The sequence below is a fragment of the Podarcis bocagei genome, assembly GCF_964188305.1.
Source record: "Podarcis bocagei genome assembly, chromosome: Z".
Taxonomy (NCBI): Eukaryota; Metazoa; Chordata; class Lepidosauria; order Squamata; family Lacertidae; genus Podarcis; species Podarcis bocagei.
The window spans coordinates 34,109,572-34,128,303 of NC_138140.1; the positions used below are offsets into that span (position 1 = coordinate 34,109,572).

General features: G+C 42.6%; 1 protein-coding gene across 1 annotated transcript in view; it reads right to left on the reverse strand.

Annotated features, from left to right (window-relative positions):
• Positions 1-18,122, reverse strand: part of F8 (coagulation factor VIII) — a 68,255-nt gene extending 50,133 nt beyond the window's left edge. The window contains exon 1 of the mRNA XM_081179167.1: positions 17,821-18,122. Within this exon, the coding sequence (XP_081035293.1) occupies positions 17,821-17,954 (134 nt within the window). The 5' untranslated portion in view covers positions 17,955-18,122. The remainder of the gene's footprint in view (positions 1-17,820) is intronic.
• Between the last annotated feature and the right edge of the window lie 610 nt (positions 18,123-18,732).

Consider the following 18,732-nt stretch of genomic DNA (forward strand, 5'->3'; position numbering starts at 1 on the left):
CTAGATAGAGCCTTAAATAGATGGGTTGAGGGATGTACAGTTCAGACATTTGAAGAACTGAAGCAGTTCTTTAAACATGTTCCCTCAAACTTTATTTGGTTTTTGAGGGATAAAAAGCTGCAAACAGTGATGGAAGCAGCAGATTTCCTGGACAAGATAAAAGGGGACATGGGAGAGTTGTTATTCTCATGAACCTTCAGGAAAAGAAAGGTTTGAGACACCAAAAACCAAACAAAATAGAATGGGAAAGTTAATTTGTTTTCAGTGCCAGGAAAAGAGACACACAAGAAATCACTGTGCAAAATTAGAGAAAGCTAAAATATCAACTTCTGTCAAAAATGTTGAGTTTATTAGAAAGGCAGAGCCTGTCACAAATCAGCCCACAAACTCTGCTCAGAGCTAAGCCAGCCTGAGAAACCAGCCAATGTTTTACAGATCTGGAGAGTTTAAAAATATATAAACAGGGATTATATGGAATTCCTAGCAGCAGTGCAGGCGTAAAACTGTAGAGAGTGCAAAATTGCAACACCAGGTGCTCCCTCAATAAAGCTGTGCGCTTCTGTCCCTGGACTCTGTTGAAAAAACCCCAGCTTTGCCATGCAAACCAGGAAGTGACTTCACCAGGCAACTAATTTTTCTTATCTCTGTGGCTGCAATCTCCTAGGTGACATGGACGCCTTTGGCAACTGAATGTGCATGCGTATTGCTTCCATTTCCCACCCAGCCACCAACTCCTGGAGGAACAAAGTAACTGTGGAGGCTCCCTGCATACTTGAAATTATTGAACAGAGATTGTACCGGGTGTCTAGGAAGAGGAAGTGTACTGCCCTCTGGGAAACAAGAAGATAGTGATTCCCAGAAAGTACAGGCTGGAAATACACCAGCTAGCCCATGAGACACCAATATCTGGACCTCTTGGAATAAAGAAAAATAGGGAAAGGACATCAGAGCCTTCAGTACGTCTTGTGCAGCATATCAGCTTCCAGGTCCTTCCCTCCATCCCAAAGCTGGGCAACCACTTACTAGGCTTCCAGTATTTGTTACCCCGAAATTGATCTTCTCAGTTTTGGGGTACTTCAGGCTTGGCGCCATGTGCAGGAAAACTGCAGGCATCGCTCTGGCAGGAAGTATGGGCGCTCTCCTCAAGTGGATCTTCTCAATTTTGTGCCAACTCTGCTCCGCACCCTGCTCCAGCTCTGTAAGGAAATTATGGGTCTCTGCCCCCAAACAGATCTTCTCGATTTTCTGCCACCCCAGGCTTGGTGCCCTGTGCAAGGAAACTGCTGGCATGCTAAACTGCTGGCACTGCTCTGGATCTGGGAAGGAAGATCCAGGGCTCTGGCGGGTCCTAGAGCCCTTCCCTCCTTCCCAGTGATGGGAAAGCACTTACCAGCTTTGGGAAGGTGGTGCCAGGACTCCCAGGGCCCTAGCTCCGCCCTCTCAAAGCTAGACAAAATGGGCAGACTTTGTAATCTTTCATAAAATGGCACAAACCTGTGCGAGGCCAATATTTGGGGTCTCCAAGTGGATCTTCTCAATTATGAATCTTTTCATTTTATACTACCTCAGCTCGGGTGCCCTGTGCAGGAAAACTGCCGGATCCTGCACTGCAGCTAAGCAAGGCGCCTGGCTCTAGGAAGGAAGCTCCACGGCTCTGCAGGGTCCTAGAGCCCTTTCTGTCCATCCCAAAGCTGAACAAACATAAACAGGGCTTTGGGAAAGGGGGGCAGAGGGCTTTAGGACGCTGCTGGAACCCTCACCTGCCTTCCCAAAGTGGGGTACGCAGCCCTCTATCTTGCTGGGGAACCAGTTGGGGGGGGTTTACAGGCATTATGCATTTTTGTCCCAGGGTTCCAATCGCTAGAGGTGCATTTAGGATTTCTGAGTGACTGTAATAACACAGCTCTGTGTAACAACGAGAATCGCAATAATGGACTAGAAACAGCATTAAGTACGCCAGGAAGAATACCACACACCCCAAGAAAAGTGGGTCATACATGCAATGAGGTTCATAAATGAGGTCCTGCTTCTTGAAAAGGCATGGAGGTTGACAGAATGAAGTGGCTACCCTACATAAACATAGAGCTGGGAGATATCCGGAGATTTCACTTGCTAAATATCCATGATGTGCAGGAAAACTGCAGGCTCTGGGAAGGAAGAGCTAGGGCCCGTCCCTCCTGCCCAAAGATGGGCAAGCACTTACTAGGCTTCCGGCTTGGAGAAGGCAGTTCCAGGTTCTGGCATCATTTCAAAGAACTTGCTCCGCCCTCTCCAAAGGCACACAAAATGGACGACAGTTTGAAATTGTTTACAAAATGGCGCCCTGTGCAAAGTCCGATTTTGGGCCACCTTGACATCGTGATATGTCAACACCGCAATATATAGTGTGATGTCTGAAATAAGGATAGAACTATGAAGAGGTGAATGGGGTAATGTCCGGGCAACTGCTACTGATTAGAAGTCTGAAAGTGTTATTTATTATAGTATAGATCATTTTTTTAATTAGCACACTTCCTGTAAAATTCAAGCTGCAGAAATAATTAGTAGCATAGATATCAAAGGACAGGTGAGAGAATGGTCCCTAATAGACAAGTGGGAGACACAGATACAGAACTGCACACATGCACACAGAAGGGGAGAAGGAATGAACACATCTTAAATAATGCTACAAGGTTTATTATTGTAATTTTTAACTTAGAAGCCCAGGGCAGCTTCTAAGGGGGCTGGGGGTTGGCTGAGAATGGGGGGGGCAGAAAAAATTGGGGCTTTGGAGACATAGGTGTAGTCAGGATTTATGTTAGGGGCAGCAGGCTTCATGTTGGGAGGGGGGCAGAACCTCAGTTAAGTATTTTTATTGATTTACTTGATGTGGAGAACTGCCCCCCCCGCTATGCCTATGTTTGGGGAGGCAGGCAGAAAGGGCTTAAGTAATAAATAAATGGAGTGTGGAGGTAACCGACTCTCCTTTTATTTATTCCTGGCACAGAAACACTTGCACAAAGTTGCAATCATATAAGGTTTCCGTCGTCCCCAAATGGATCTTCAATATTAGGGGCACTGTGCAGGAGAACTGCCAGAACTCTGGCTCTGGCAACAGGGTCCTAGAGCCCTTCTCTTCTTCCCAAAGATGGGGGAGGTTTCCGGCTTCGGGGGGGGGGGGGGGGAGGTGGTGCCAGGGCTCTGACAGCACCCAGGAGCTCTGCCCTCTCAGGAGCCAGATAAAATGGACGGCACTTTGAAATTGTTTACAAAATGGTGCCCTATATGAGACCACTTGGCGCCCCCAGGTGGATTTTCTCAATTTTGCACCACCTCAGACTTTTGGATGAATTAAATAGTATGGCTCTATGTAAAAATGAGAATAGCACTAATGGACTCGAAACAGCGTTAAGTACCTCAAGAAGCAAAAAAAAAACCAGGTGCTGCATACAATTTATTATATCATAAATGAGGTTCTGTGCTCATGGGAGTTGGCAGACTGAAATAAGCATCCTAAATAAACATAGGTCACAAAGGAAAGGGGCGGCAACAGGACTGGACGATGTCTGGTTATCAGCATCGTGATTTGTCACCAGCTAAACATTGTGATATACCAATATAGAACCATGTCTGAAATAAGGATGGAATTATGTAGAGGCAAATGGGTTATGTCCTGACAACGGCTACTACTTACAGGTCTGACACTTATATTTACTTGCCTTTAACGTATTGTTACCACTGTTATTTTATAGTAGAGATCATTTTAAAATTAAACCCCTTCTCTAACATTAAAGCGGCAGAAGTAATCAGTAACATAGATATCAACGGAAAGGTGTGAAAATGGTCCCTAATAGATACATGGGAGACACAGGGAAAAAAGAGTCTTAAACAACAGGGCAATATTTATTATCTTCAACTCAGAAGTAAATAACCCCAGGGTGGTTTTCTAAGTGGGGGGGGGGGTTTGCTGGCTATAGGCAGGATTGGTGAGAAACATGTGGGGCTTTGCAAAGGTGAGGCAGAAAAAGCTTACAGTGCCAAGCGCTGTGCTTTCCCAGCACAGAGACAGACATAGAGACACTTGTTCAAAGCTGCAATCATGTGAGGTTTTTCCGGCTGCGGGTGTGTGTGTGTGTGTGTGTGTGTGTGTGTGTGTGTGTGAAAACTGCGCAAGCTCTAGGCAAGGTTTTAGAGCCCGTCCCTCCTTTCCAAAGATGGGCAAGCACTTACTAGGTTTCCGGCTTGGGGAAGGCAGTTCCAGGCTCTGGCATCGTTTCAAGGAACTTGCTCCTCCCTCTCCAAAGGCACACAAAATGGACGGCACTTGGAAATTGTTTACAAAATGGCGTCCTGTGCAAAGTCCGATTTTGAGCCACCTCGACATCGTGATATGTCACCGGCTAAACACCGCAATGTAGCATGATGTCTGAAATAAGGATGCAACTGTGTATGGTCGGTCGGGGTAATGTCCAGGCAACTGCTATTACTTAGAGGTCCTAAACTTATAAATATTTATTTACCTGTAACATATTGTTACCACTCTTATTTTAAAGTACAGATTTTTTTATTTTTAATTAGCACACGTTCTCTAAAATTCGAGCTGTAGAAGTAATTAGTAGCATAGATATCAAATGAAAGAGAATGTTCCCTATTAGACACGTGGAAGACACAGACACACAAATGCGTATACAGAAACGCAGAAGGGGAAAAGGGAGGAACAAGGTTTAAATAACTGGGCAATGTTTATTATTATTTTTAATTCAGAAGTAAATAATCAGTCTTTTTTTCCCATGGGATAAGCAGCAGCTTTGCGGCACAGGGAAGTAAATAAATAAATGCAGAGTGAAGGAAAGCCATTCTCCATTTATTCATTCCTGAGCAAGACAGCTAATATGGATGGACTTTGGTAATCATTTGAGGCCAATGATTTGTCACTCACAAATGGATCTTCTCAGTTATGGATCGTGTCTGGGAAGGAAGAGCCAGGGCTCTAGCCTTCCCTCTTTTCCAAAGATGGGCAAGCACTTACTAGGTTTCCAACTTGGGGAAGGAGGTGCTAGGGCTCTGGCATCATCCCAGAGCCCTCACTCCACCCTCCTGAAGCCAGACGACATGGACACACACTGTAATCTTTCACAAAATGGACTCCTCTGTGAGAACAATTTGGCGCGCCCAAATGAATCTTATCAATTTTGCACCACATCAGCTCTGGCACCATGTGCAGAGAAACAGCCAGCACCGCTCTCAATTCCATGCTGCATTTAACCGAGGCATCTGCTTCTGGAAAGGAAGCTCCAGGACTCTTGACAGGCTCCTAGAACCCTTTTGTCCTTCCCAAATTCGGGCAAGCTGTGGTCCTGGTTCTGGGGTCAGCAGCAAAGCTGAGGTTGTTGGCACCCAGGGTAGACATGTTTGCGCTGGGGGAGGGGAGTGGGTAGGAGAGCAACTGAACCTGGACAGCACAGTCGGATTTTGTGTGGACCAAGGGTAAATGACAAGAACACAGAGATTTGCCTTGAATTGCTGGTGTTAATAATGGAAACTGATATTGCAATGTGTGATTTTTGAAATAACTGCAATTTTGAAAATGTGCAAAATGGTCTGGTACCTGTATGCTCACCCACTGCTCAGGAGAGGTTTGAGATAACCTCCCATTTTGCAATGATCTTGAAGGGTGGGACATGTGGCGAAAAACTCAGCTAGCGTTTGGTAATACAGTGCGTCAATGCACTGAGCTTTAGTTTCACTTCGATTGGCTGCACGTACAGCTAGCCAGAGTAGAGGGTGGAGACAGCAAATTGGGAGGGGAAAAGAGAAAAGAGTTGAAAGTTTTAGTTCTGGTGTTCAGCTGGTGTTCAGCAGAGTGTATGTGCAAAATCCACTCTGAGGAAAATATCTGTAGCCAGAGAAGGAAGTCTCTGAGCTTAGTTTGAAAGACAGTGATTAGTGTCTTTGTAAAAGTATACAGACAAGAGAAAACCCTACTTGGGTCTCATTTCAGCCAGAAGGGAAGTGATCTTCTGGAAAAAAAATCATCCCAAACCAGTTGGAGGAATGTGGTGCCCCCCTGGCTCTGTAATACTACTAGGGGAGCCTCATGAGCCTCATTTATAGAAGGCTGGGAAACTGACAGAAAGTACCACCTTGTTTAAGAACCAAAGTATTAAGCGGTAACAACTATGCAATTAAGTTTAATAAACTGAAGTAACTGAAGATAAGATGTGCATTTACCACCTTGTTTAGGCACCCGTAACATCAAGTGAATTCACCATTTTTATAGTTTACTGTTTTCTGAAAGTATTCTATCTCCTGATACATCTTTTGTTTTACCAACTTTGTTCTGTAAAATAAATTATTTTTTTCCTATTTAACTTCCCTAAGTCTCCAGGTACCAGAGTTTTCTTCTCAAAAAAAGCAAAAATTAGCCAGTAGTTAAGAGGGGGTTCACCGCACATGGCTTAGTGGGCATTTGAAACCTGATCTTATTTTTCAAATCTTAAATTCAGTGCTCTACATTTCCACATCAGTTTGCTTTTTTAAAAAGCCTCATTAACATATATTTCATTTTAGTGTGAATTTATCCTAAAGCACACAATACTGTATGCAATTTTGCCTAATATATACTTTTCTGTAAAAATAAAATAAAATTCCCTAATACATTTTTGCATGTCATTTCCTACTAATATATATGCACACTTTACCCTCGTATGTGTGTTGTGTGTATGTGTAATGTGCACATTACTAGGTTAGGAAATTACATTTCAAAATGTGCTTGGATTGCATATTGTTTTGTTTTCGTTTAAATAAATGTTATTAGGTTTTATAAAGAGATACAAATATCATTTTTTATCCCAACTAAAATTAAATCCAGAGAAAAATAAGGGAGAAGAGAGGGATAGAAAGAGAGAGAGAAATATAGAATTAAAAGACAAATAAGAAACTAAAGAACTTCTTATTCTTCATTTGTCAGCTATTGAAAAACATTATTCAAGTCATCTGCTCCAATATAGCACACAGCACAACTACTCTCTATAAACCAACATTATCTTTAGCTTTCAAAGCCAAATGTCATTATTTCTTTTTCTTTTTCACACAAAATGTCTAAGAGAGATTTTCCATCTTTTGTAAATGTTAACAGTGACTGTTCTCTGATTCAGCACATCAATTTCATTAAGTCTAATAATTATAATACAGTGGTACCTCAGGTTACATATGCTTCAGGTTACAGACTCCGCTAACTCAGAAATAGTGCTTCAGGTTAAGAACTTTGCTTCAGGATGAGAACAGAAACCGTGCGGTGGTGGCGCGGCAGCAGCAGGAGGCCCCATTAGCTAAAGTGGTGCTTCAGGTTAAGAACAGTTTCAGGTTAAGTACGGACCTCCGGAATGAATTAAGTACTCAACCTGAGGTACCACTGTAACCATTCCTCCATTGTTGGTAACAGTGAGTTGTTCTATATTTGTGCTTATAAAAGTATTGCTGCTGTAATCATATATTGGAACAAAATTTCATAGTCATTTTATAACTGTATATCCATAAGTCCCAGCAGGAAGAATTCTGGTTTCAGTTGAAAGTTCATCTTCAAAATTCTCCATATCAAAATATATTTGTACAGTGGTGCCCCACAAGACGAATGCCTCGCAAGACGAAAAACTTGCTAGACGAAAGGGTTTTTCGGTTTTGCGTTGCTTCGCTAGACGAATTTCCCTATGGGCTTGCTTCGCAAGACGGAAACGTCTTGCGCTTTTTTTAAAAAAGCCGCTTGAAGAGGCGCAGTTGCGACGGACCGTGCTTCGCAAGACGAAAAACATCGCAAGACGAAAAGACTTGCGGAACGAATTATTTTCGTCTTGTGAGGCACCACTGTATCCATTTTTCTTCTTTTTTATATGTCCACTAAGCATGGTAAAATGTCCCTTCATGTTCTTTACATTTCCAACAAGTATTTTGGATATTTTTGCATTCTAAATAGCTTCTCAGGAGTTAAATACAGTGGTACTTTGGTTCTCAAACGCCTTGGTTCGCAAATGCCGAAAAGTGTTCCAGTTTTTGAACGTTTTTTTGAAGTTTAATGTCTGGTGCAGCTGTTGGCTATTGTTTCCAGGGCGCCTCCACCAATGAGAAGTTGTGCCTTGGTTTTCAAACATTTTGGAAGTCAAACGGACTTCCAGAATGGATTAAGTTTGGTGCTTTTGTTTTTGCTTTTTATTTTGTTTTTTTGAGGCTTTTTCAGTTAATTTGTTTTTGTGACTGTGTGAAACCCAGTTCAGCTACTGATGGATGGATGGATGGATGGATGGATGGATGGATGGATGGATGGATTGTGTGGCTGTGGAAATGGATAAAAGCCCCCCATCCAAACAATGACTATCATAAGTGCAGATAAGAAAAAATAATAATTTTAAATTTTATCATCTACAATGCTGTCTTATTTATTTTATAGTACAGTACATTGCTTATTGCTTTCATTTTATGGATCAGTGGTCTCGTTAGATATTAAAATTCATGTTAAATTGCTGTTTTAAGGGTTGTTTTTAAAAGTCTGGAACAGATAAATCCGTTTTGCATTGCTTTCTATGGGAAAGCACGCCTTGGTTTTGGAACGCTTTGTTTTTGGAACGGACTTCCAGAACAGATTAAGTTTGAGAACCAAGGCACCACTGTACCAACAGTACATCATTTTATTTTAAAAAATGCATATTGCTTTAGAAAGTGTGAATTAGGCATATTTACCTTTAGAAGCAAAAAATCAGATTTTCCATCCTTCCTTACTGCTTGCTGCTGTGCTTTGTTGTCTTTGAAGTCAAAGACAACAATATCTATGCAAGTATCTTTGTCCAATTACTTTTTTAAAAAAATTTAAGTTTCTCTGTTGATGGAAAAGGATCATCATTGGCACATGCTTTCCCACAGAGCCAACATGTTTATGTAAGGAAAAAAAGAGTCGCACTATAAGGGAAACAGATAATGAAACCCTGTTATTACTGTCTTATCACCAGTGTTATCTGCAATGTTTGGAGGCTCACACTGAGCATCCATTAGAGGACAAGAAGTGTTGACCTGCGGAGAATGGACTTGGCAGGCCAGAAAGGTCGCTGATCATATTCCTTTGGGGTGACTCAGGCTGGCCAAGGAAATCCGGAATTTAGGAGCAACTGGGAAAACAAGCAAGTGGAAGTGTGGATATCAAGTCTAATTTTGCACGATACAAACAGTGCTGCTCCCACCAAAGGAGAGCTCTAACCAAACTGAGAATCCAGCCCTTCAGGGAAAACTGCCTTACTTGAAAAGCTACAAATGATCTTGTGCTGCCATCAGCATCCCAAACACAAAAGACAAAGCAGAAGGGAAGGCGATGAGAGCTCTCAGAACCAAACACCAAAAAGATGCTCGGATCAAGGGAGGAAAAAATCCCAAAGCTGTTTCATCGAGAGTTTTCCTACTTCCCAGGGTCAGCCCTAGCTTTTTGGGTGGGGACTCTTAGCTACGGCACAGAGATAACATGACAAATTCTTTGCCTGGAACACTCAAGAGTCATTAGGCACATTTGGTCTGTAAAGTTTCTCTTGAGATGCCAAAACAAACAGGCCCTGCCATTGTATTGAAGTTTCCCATCACACCCTGGCCCTCCTTGCCTAGGAAGTAGGAGCTGGAACTTTCAAGCTCAATGACAAAGCAGTTCATTCCTCTCCCTCTTCTCACAAGGGCAAGGAGCATCTGTACCATGCACATAGGAGCCAACTCCTAGAGGCTAAGGGGTCTTCAGGCTTCATCCCCGCCCCAAATAAAGTATTTGAGGGGGCTGGGTCCCTCCAAAGTTGATGAGCATTGGCATTCAAATGTGTGCCACATCATGTTTGTGTGCCACAACATGTGATTGATGTGGGGTGGGGCTTACCCCCCCCCCTATTTATTCAAGTTGGCACCCCTGGCTGCACATGAGGAGGCCTTTGAGCAGTGGAAGTCAATGTGGTAGGGAAGGGATAGAACAAGTGTGAGCAAAGCCGTCCATATCCATTTCTCATTTTTCCAGTCTTCAGTTCTCCACATTTCCACGTCAGTTTGAAACAAATTAAAAGCCCTCACAAAAATTCACCTGCATTTTAGTGTACATTTCTTCTAATGCACACATTTGTTTGCAATTTTGCCTAGTATGCTCATTTTTCACAAAGCATGCAATGCGGTTTTGTATGTCATATTTCCTAATAATTTTTGTCATGCAGACCTTACCGCAATATATGCATTTTTCTACACATTGCTTGGCTGAAGAACTGCACTGCAAAATTTGGAAAAGTTTTGAAAATTTGGGAAATTTTGAAAGATGGCTGTGCTTTGGTTCTCATATTACTTAGGTGGGCTTGTCTTTAAATGTGAACTGAATCCAATTCTTCCCTCATAACTTACGTAGACTCTATACCATCTGGCTGCAGTGCAGAGAGAGAGAAACAAAACTGGGCTGTTTTTGTACCTGTTGAGAGACCAGGTGCCTTTTACAGTCCCTAAATTACCAAAATCCCTAGCGGCAGCTATTCCACCAGTTTATCTGATCTGTCTGTCACAATTCCATCTGGCCTTTACAGTGGTACCTCGAGTTACATATGCTTCAGGTTACATACGCTTCAAGTTACAGACTCCGCTAACCCAGAAATATTACCTCAGGTTAAGAACTTTGCTTCAGGATGAGAACAGAAATTGTGCTCTGGCGGTGCGGCGGCAGCAGGAGGCCCCATTAGCTAAAGTGGTCTTCAGGTTAAGAACAGTTTCAGGTGAAGAACAGACCTCCGGAACGAATTAAGTACTTAACCCGAGGTACCACTGTATATGAATTGTAGCTTTAAATAACTTGAGTATTAAGCATTCATCCTGATTTGCACAAAGCTTACACAGAGGTTAAATTATGCCCCACTTTTACTGAGTGTGTACTGTATTCTGCTTTGTTTAAGGGTCAGTTATACAACGGTGAGCATTCATCCTGCTTTGCTTGCAGGGTGTCATTCACACATCTTTCTGTTACCAGGGTGACTGTCCCCCCGCCCCCAGAAAAAAGGGGTTGTCGTGCAAGGGTTACAAAGTGCTTCACTTCACTTAAAAATGCACAAATCTAAAGTTCTGCCATGCACTTGAACTGCTCACACAAAACTGTGACTATCTGGAAGCACCTTGACTTTGATTTTCCTTGCCTCCCTCCCAATCCCTTTTCCTTCTGTGTCATGTATTTTTAAAAAACATATTTTTTATTAAAGATTTCTTGGTTTACAACTGTATGTGCAATGTCTTTTCCCCCCAAGTTTCATTTTCTACAGATCAGTTTTCTACAGATCAGTTTTCTACAGATCAGGTACAGTGGTACCTCGGGTTAAGAACTTAATTCGTTCTGGAGGTCTGTTCTTAACTGAAACTGTTCTTAACCTGAAGTACCACTTTAGTTAATGGGGCCTCCTGCTGCAGCCGCTGCACGATTTCTGTTCACATCCTGAAGCAAAGTTCTTAACCCGAGGTACTATTTCTGGGTTAGCGGAGTCTGTAACCTGAAGAGTCTGTAACCCGGGTACCACTGTAAAAGGGGGAAAGAGGTGGAGGGGGGAATGGTGAGTGGGGTGGGGTCAGGTGGCAATGCTTCTATTCTACTTAGTGTATGTGTGGGGTTTTGTGTCAGTGTCACTTGCGCGGGTTCTCTTCACTATTCACTTGTTTCTTTGGTGGTGAGAGAGGTTGGGGTTGGCCTAGGGTGTGGTTGTTTGTTTGTGATGGCTGTGGTGAACTTAATTTTCATGTGTGAGTAGGGTGGGTGGGTGCTTATTAATCAGGTTAGCCATATTGATTCATATGCTGTTGGTGGATTCTTGTTGTTGTCTTCTTGGGCTGTGTATGTGATAAAAGGGAACCATACACGCCATATATTTGAAGTGCATTTAAAGCACATGACTGCTCCCAAAGAATCCTGGGGAACTGTTGCTTATGCATCACTAAGTGACAATTTCCAGCCCCTTTAGTCCCCCAGGATAGCACTAAAGTTCCCAGGATTCTTTGGGGGAAGTCATGTGCTTTAAATGAATACAGTGGTGCCTCGCAAGATGAAAATAATCCGTTCCGCGAGTCTCTTCGTCTAGCGGTTTTTTCGTCTTGCGAAGCAACCCTATTAGCGGCTTAGCAGATTAGCGCTATTAGCGGTTTAGCGGCTATTAAAGGCTTAGCGGATTAGCGGCTAAAAGGCTATTAGCGGCTTAGCGGCTTAGAAAAAGGGGGGGAGGGGAAAAATCGGAACACTCGCAAGACATTTTCGTCTTGCAAAGCAAGCCCATAGGGAAAATCGTCTTGCGAAGCAGCTCAAAAACGGAAAACCCTTTCGTCTAGCGGGTTTTTCATCTTGCGAGGCATTCGTCTTGCGGGGCACGACTGTATTTTAAGTGTCATGAGTCCTGTGGCCCTGCCTGTTTCAGAACTGAGGCAGTAGCTGCTGCAAGATGAGGAAGAAGAGTAGGATATGGAAGGAGTAGCCCAAGAGGGATGACAGAGACCCTGTTATTTTGCCTTTAGAGGTTGGGGGCGGAGAGGCAGTCACACTGGCTCTCTGAACTCCATCTCATTGCTGAGAACCCAATACCACCTCAGCTACTGGGAACAGGCCCACACCTCTCAGAGAAACGTGAGCCTCCAGATGCATCAGACTTGCAGTAAGAAAGAGTCCCGCGAGTAAACAAGCCACGTCTCGCCTTTTTAATGCCGGGAGTGTTGTGATTGTTTGTTGAGATATCTTAGAAGCTCTTGATACATTTAAGCACCTGACAAGAGACACAAAATGGCACCACCTCCCCACCAGGGAAGAAAGGGCGACATCAGGATCTGCTGCCCCTGTGGATTCTGCCACCTGAGGCGGTCACCTCACCTTCCTTAATGGGTGGGCCGGCCTTGCTCACTTCCCATCTCTGACACCTGATGCTGTTTCTGAACTCTCTAGTCATGCCTTAGGAAATCTCTGCCTATAGGCTGATCTATAATGTTGCAAGCTTTCTTTCTTATTCACACTTAAGAGTCTCTGTGATAGCATTTGGGATAAGAGCCAGGACAGTAAGCCTGAGGGCATGGATTTTCTTACTGATCTGTATAAGCCTCTGAAAGCCTTTCCAGCAGCACAAAATGTGTTAAATAAATATATGTCTATGTTCTGTGCCAAAAACAGCAACATTATGAGACCTGTATGAATCAGGCACCCACAATTAACCATACTATTCATTTTAATGTCAATGTGGTTTTTAAACATGAATATAGTAGGCTGGGTTACAACTTAAGCTGGGTTATGTTCTTAGGATCACACCTAAAGACAAAATCACACATAGGATTCAGCTATACAGCTGCAAATACAACGTTTTTAAAATGTGTTGTAAAGTGCAATATAAAAATGTGACACTAGAGGACGACAGTGAACTATGCAAAATTCAATGTATTTTTCAAAACTTTTTAAAAGAAGGCATTTTCACAGCATTTTTAATATGTGTGTAGATTCCACCATAGACAAAGCCCATAGGGTTCAACAGTGGGTGGGATTGCCAAGGTATTTTTTTCCAGAATCCTGCCCCTTTCCGACCCCATTCCTTTTTTTAATTGTTAAGCTTAATGCACACAAGTTAAATGCGCACAAGCTGCAGACTTACTGAATGTAAGAAATGAGTATGTTTATAAAGTTTTAAAAGCCAGTGTGGTGTAATAATTAGAGTGTTAGTCTAGGACCTGGGAGACCAGGATTCAAAACCCCATTTAGCCATGAAGCTCACTGGGTGCCTTTGAGCCAGTTACTTTGCCTCAGCTGAACCTACCTCACAGGGTTGTTGTGAGGAAAATAATGGGGAGGCAGGAGAACCTTATATGCCACTTTGTGCTCCATGGAGGAAAGGTGGGATATAAATTAACTAAATTTCAGATATTGGGTGTCACCTTAGAAGAGGCATTGTCCCTTCATTTTCATTTCGGAGGAGGAAATGCTTTATTCTGACCATGCCTACTGCAATGGTACAAGCACCGCCCAAGTATGTTTTTTTCTCTCTTCAAAACTATTGTTTTGGTATAAAATAAGCAGTCTGAAACCCACGTAGCTGCTTCTACTGAGAAGCAAGTCCTGTTGGCGATTGAAAGAGAAAGGTTTCAGAATGAGACAGGTTTAACAGTGGTTAAGAAAGTGAAATACCTTGGGATTAATATGACAGCTAAAAATGGGAACTTATTTAAAGACAATTACGAAAAATGTTGGACGGAAGTGAAAAAAGACTTGGAAATTTGGTCAAATTTGAAGCTTTCACTGCTAGGCCGTATTGCTGCGATAAAAATGAATGTATTGCCTAGAATGTTATTTTTGTTTCAAACATTGCAAATTTTGGACAAAATGGACTGTTTCAAGAAGTGGCAGAGAGATATCTCTAGATTTGTCTGGCAGGGCAAGAAGCCTAGAATAAAATTTAAAATATTAACGGATGCAAAGAAAAGAGGCGGATTTGCCCTGCCAGACCTTAAACTTTATTATGAATCAGCAGCCTTTTGCTGGTTGAAAGAATGGCGGCTTCTTGAAAACACAGACATCTTGGACTTAGAAGGCTTTAATAATGTATTTGGATGGCATGCATATTTATGGTATGACAAGGTCAAAGCACATAAAGCATTCAAAAATCACATTGTCAGGAAAGCATTGTTTAATGTCTGGATAAGATATAAGGATTTATTTGAAAATAAAACCCCAAGGTGGTTGTCACCGATGGAAGCGAAGGCTCAGAAAAAGCTCAATATGGAGGCCAAATGGCCGAAATATTGGGAAATTTTGGAACAAGAGGGAGACAAATTGAAATTGCAGAGTTTTGAAAAATTAAAAAACAAAGTGCGAGATTGGCTTCATTATTATCAAATAATGGAGGCATACAATTTGGACAAAAAAAATTGGATTCCAGGTGGAAAAATCAAAATTGGAAACAGAACTGTTGGATTCCAAAACTAAGATTTTGTCAAGGATGTATAACTTGCTGTTGAAATGGAATACTCAGGATGAAACCTGCTATGATTAAATGGGCACAAGATGTTGGACATAACATTATGATGGCTGACTGGGAACAGTTATGGACCACAGGTATGAAGTTTATGGCATGTAATGCTTTAAGAGAGAATATTATGAAAATGATATACAGGTGGTACATGACACCAGTCAAGCTTGCAAAATCTATCACTTGCCCGACAATAAATGTTGGAAATGTAAAGAAACTGAAGGTACATTCTTTCACCTTTGGTGGACGTGCCCAAGGATTAAGGCTTTCTGGGAGATGATATATAATGAAATGAAAAAGGTATTTAAATATACCTTCCTGAAGAAACCAGAGGCCTTTCTCCTAGGCATAGTCGGCCAATTGGTGTCAAAGAAGGATAGAACTTTCTTTATGTATGCCACAACAGCAGCAAGAATACTTATTGCAAAGTACTGGAAGACACAAGATTTACCCACCCTGGAAGAATGGCAGATGAAGGTGATGGACTATATGGAATTGGCAGAAATGACTGGCATAATCCGAGACCAGGGAGAAGAGTCGGTGGAAGAAGATTAGAAAAAGTTTTAAAGACTATTTACAGAAATATTGTAAAATTAATGAATGTTAGAATGATGTTGGATAGAAATTAAGTGGTTTTTAGCTGTAATACTATAAGGGAATATGAAAAATGGATTACTAATAGGTAAAAATTTAATGTTACAATATTTTAAGATTAAAGACTAGGATAAACAAAGAGGGGAAGGATTTGCTGAACTAACAAACTGAACTGGAATACAAAAAAAGGGAGACGCGAGGAGGTCCGGGAAACAAGCTAATGAAAAATAAGTAATGGAAAGATTGAGTTGTTTTTAACTGTTTTTTATTTTGTATTTTTCTTTCTTTTTTTCTTTTTTTCATTTTGTAATATCTTGAAAATTTTAATAAATATCTTCTAAAAGAAAAAAAGAGAAGCAAGTCCTGTTGAATTTAACTGAACCTATTTCTAGGTAAGTGAAGTTATACTCACTCACTCACCGTACCTGCAAGAAAGTCCCATTGAACACACTGAGTAGTCCCACTGAACTCTTCTGAGTAGACATGTATAGGATGCATTTCTTTAATCGGATGATAATCCCGTAAATTATGCAAATATAATCAAATTTGTATATGTTTGCTTCTTTTCTGTCATTTCTTTTACTGCTAATTGTGAGCACCAGAGAGCCTACTTTTCTTCTCCCCCAGCTTTGCCCAGTGTTGCTTTCACACTTCCCTACTTATCTCCACACCTGTGAGAGCTAGAGACTTTCTTCTTTTTCTTTTTTTTTTTAAAGAAAACTAAGATTCTCACAGTGCTGAAATTTTCATCACAATGTAATACAGTCATGCCTCGGGTTACAGACGCTTCAGGTTGTGCGTTTTCGGGTTGTGCACTGCGCCAAAACTGGAAGTACCGGAACGGGTTACTTCCAAGTTTCGGCGCTCATGCATGCGCTAAATCGCAACCCACGCGTGCGCAGACACGGCGCTGCGGGTTGCGAACACTGCAGGTTACGAACGTGCCTCCCGCACAGATCACGTTCGTAACCCAAGCGTCCACTGTAACACAATATATACACTCCCCAACGTATGGGTTCCAGAGCTGAAATCCTTTGATGATCCAGTTTAGTTCTTCTTCAAATCCGCCCCCCCCTCCGTGCCCTGTCTGCCCCGCAGCCAGTCTTGCATATGCCATTAGTTCTCAAAGGCACTGCTTGAACTACCTTACAGAATTCACAGACTACAGGATTGCCAAAAAAATTTTGCTGACACCACTCTTCTACTTTGAACAGAATCCTGACAAACAGACATTGCATGCAACCTTTCATTGCATGGGGGAAAATAATGGGGGGAGGACTCCACCCGCTAACATTATGTGTGTTAAGCTACTCTTAAAGGTTCAGGCCAAGCCACTTAAGAAATGTGGCAACCCAAGGCTAAAAATTAATACCTGACAGGCTGAAATGGCGGGAACTGGAATCCAGCAACACCTGGAAGGCCACAGGTTCCGCTTGACCGTTTTAACGAGTGATGCCAGGGACTGCCTGCCAGAATGAGGCTTCACTTGTCAGGCCAGCAAAATGCTACTAGCAAAACCATAGGAAAACTGAGCTGGCAAATTTAGATACAGAGAGAGACCCTGCACATCTACCCTGTTGCTGCCATCAGAGCAGAGCTCTGGGGCAGAGGTCCAGGGTCACATGCAGCTGAATGAACAAAAACACACACAGCCTCCATCCAGCAGGGATGGCTTCTCACATTTTGAAGGGGACAGACATTGCCATCTAAAGAGCACCTACACCAGAGCTTTCCAACCTGTGTGTCGCGACATGCTTGTGTGTCGGCTGCAGTGTGTAATGTTGTCATGCGAACGCTCCTCATGCTCCTCCCAGGAATGGAAAGGGGTTAGTTTAATCTCTGGTTTGCTAGTAAAACTGAACTATTGTGTCGCGAAATGATGCACATCTAAAAAGTGTGTCACCAACATGCAAAATGTGGAAAGGTCTGCACTGCACAGTAAGGCCACTAAGCCCAGAGTCTAAAATCCCTTTGCAATAGCTAGATAAGCACCATACCATTAAAAGACATTCAAAGCACCCACAGAATCCTGGGAACTGTAGTTTAAGGGCATTGAGAATTGTAGTTCTGGGAAAGGTCAATTCCCAGGATTCTTTTTTTGTGCGTATGGGGTGGGGGTTGAATGTGCTCTGAAGGTATGGTACATACACAGCCAACATCACCACAGCATATAAACATAGAGAAACAGGGAAGCAACTACGGATGACAAATGGACTATCTTTACCCCTTCTGGCTGCCAGGCACATAGTCCCAGTCTGTCTCCACTGCTCCGATGTAATATCTTCTGGTGATGCCAATGCTCTGCTCAAAGAGGCACCACAGGATGACGATGCAGCTGCACAAGGGCAGCCTCTGCATGGTCTAGTGTGTGTCGAAGAGACTCCAGAGGCAGAGGCAGTTCCGATTCAAGGAGAAATCTAGGAGGAGGTAGGTGATGGTTGCCTGACCTATTTAGCATGCGCCATCCTCAACAAGGAAAGTGAAGGCAGGTTTGGGCGAAGCTCTAACAAGTTTTCAATATGCGACCGGATAGGGAATCATGGTCACACACACAGACTTTCAGTGTGCTGGGATGTTTGAGTGAGCAACACTGGGTGGAGAGCAACAGGATGGAGAGGGGAAAAGCCAAAGGGGGGGAAAGGTTGAGCAAAGTTTAACCTCTTATTCGCTGTCGGAACACCAGATCCAGGATTAGGTTAAGAATTGGCTCTGATAGACAAGGCCAAGACTCATCTAATGCATCTTTCTCCAACAGCAGCCAGCCCTTGTAAGTCTGCAAGGATGAACCAGCCATCCTTCTTGTTTCTTCTCCTTGCATCTGATATGCAGAAGTATACTATCACGACAGACAGCAGTTCTGCTAGCCAATAGCCATGGACAGATCTGTCCTCCACTATTTTATCTTATCCCTTTACAAACAAACAAAATCATAAGAACATTTCTCAATGTGTTCTGAAGGTTCCACACGACCCAGTCTGAAGAGCAAGCTGTGGCAGCCTGGCTAATGGGGTCAAGTATGATTGGGGGTGAAGACTCTCTCAAAGGAACCTGATCTGCCATTGCCAGAGTCTGTTTGCCTATGAAATTCATTGTGTCCTCCACTGAACAATCTGGCTGACTGCTGCAACTTGCAAGT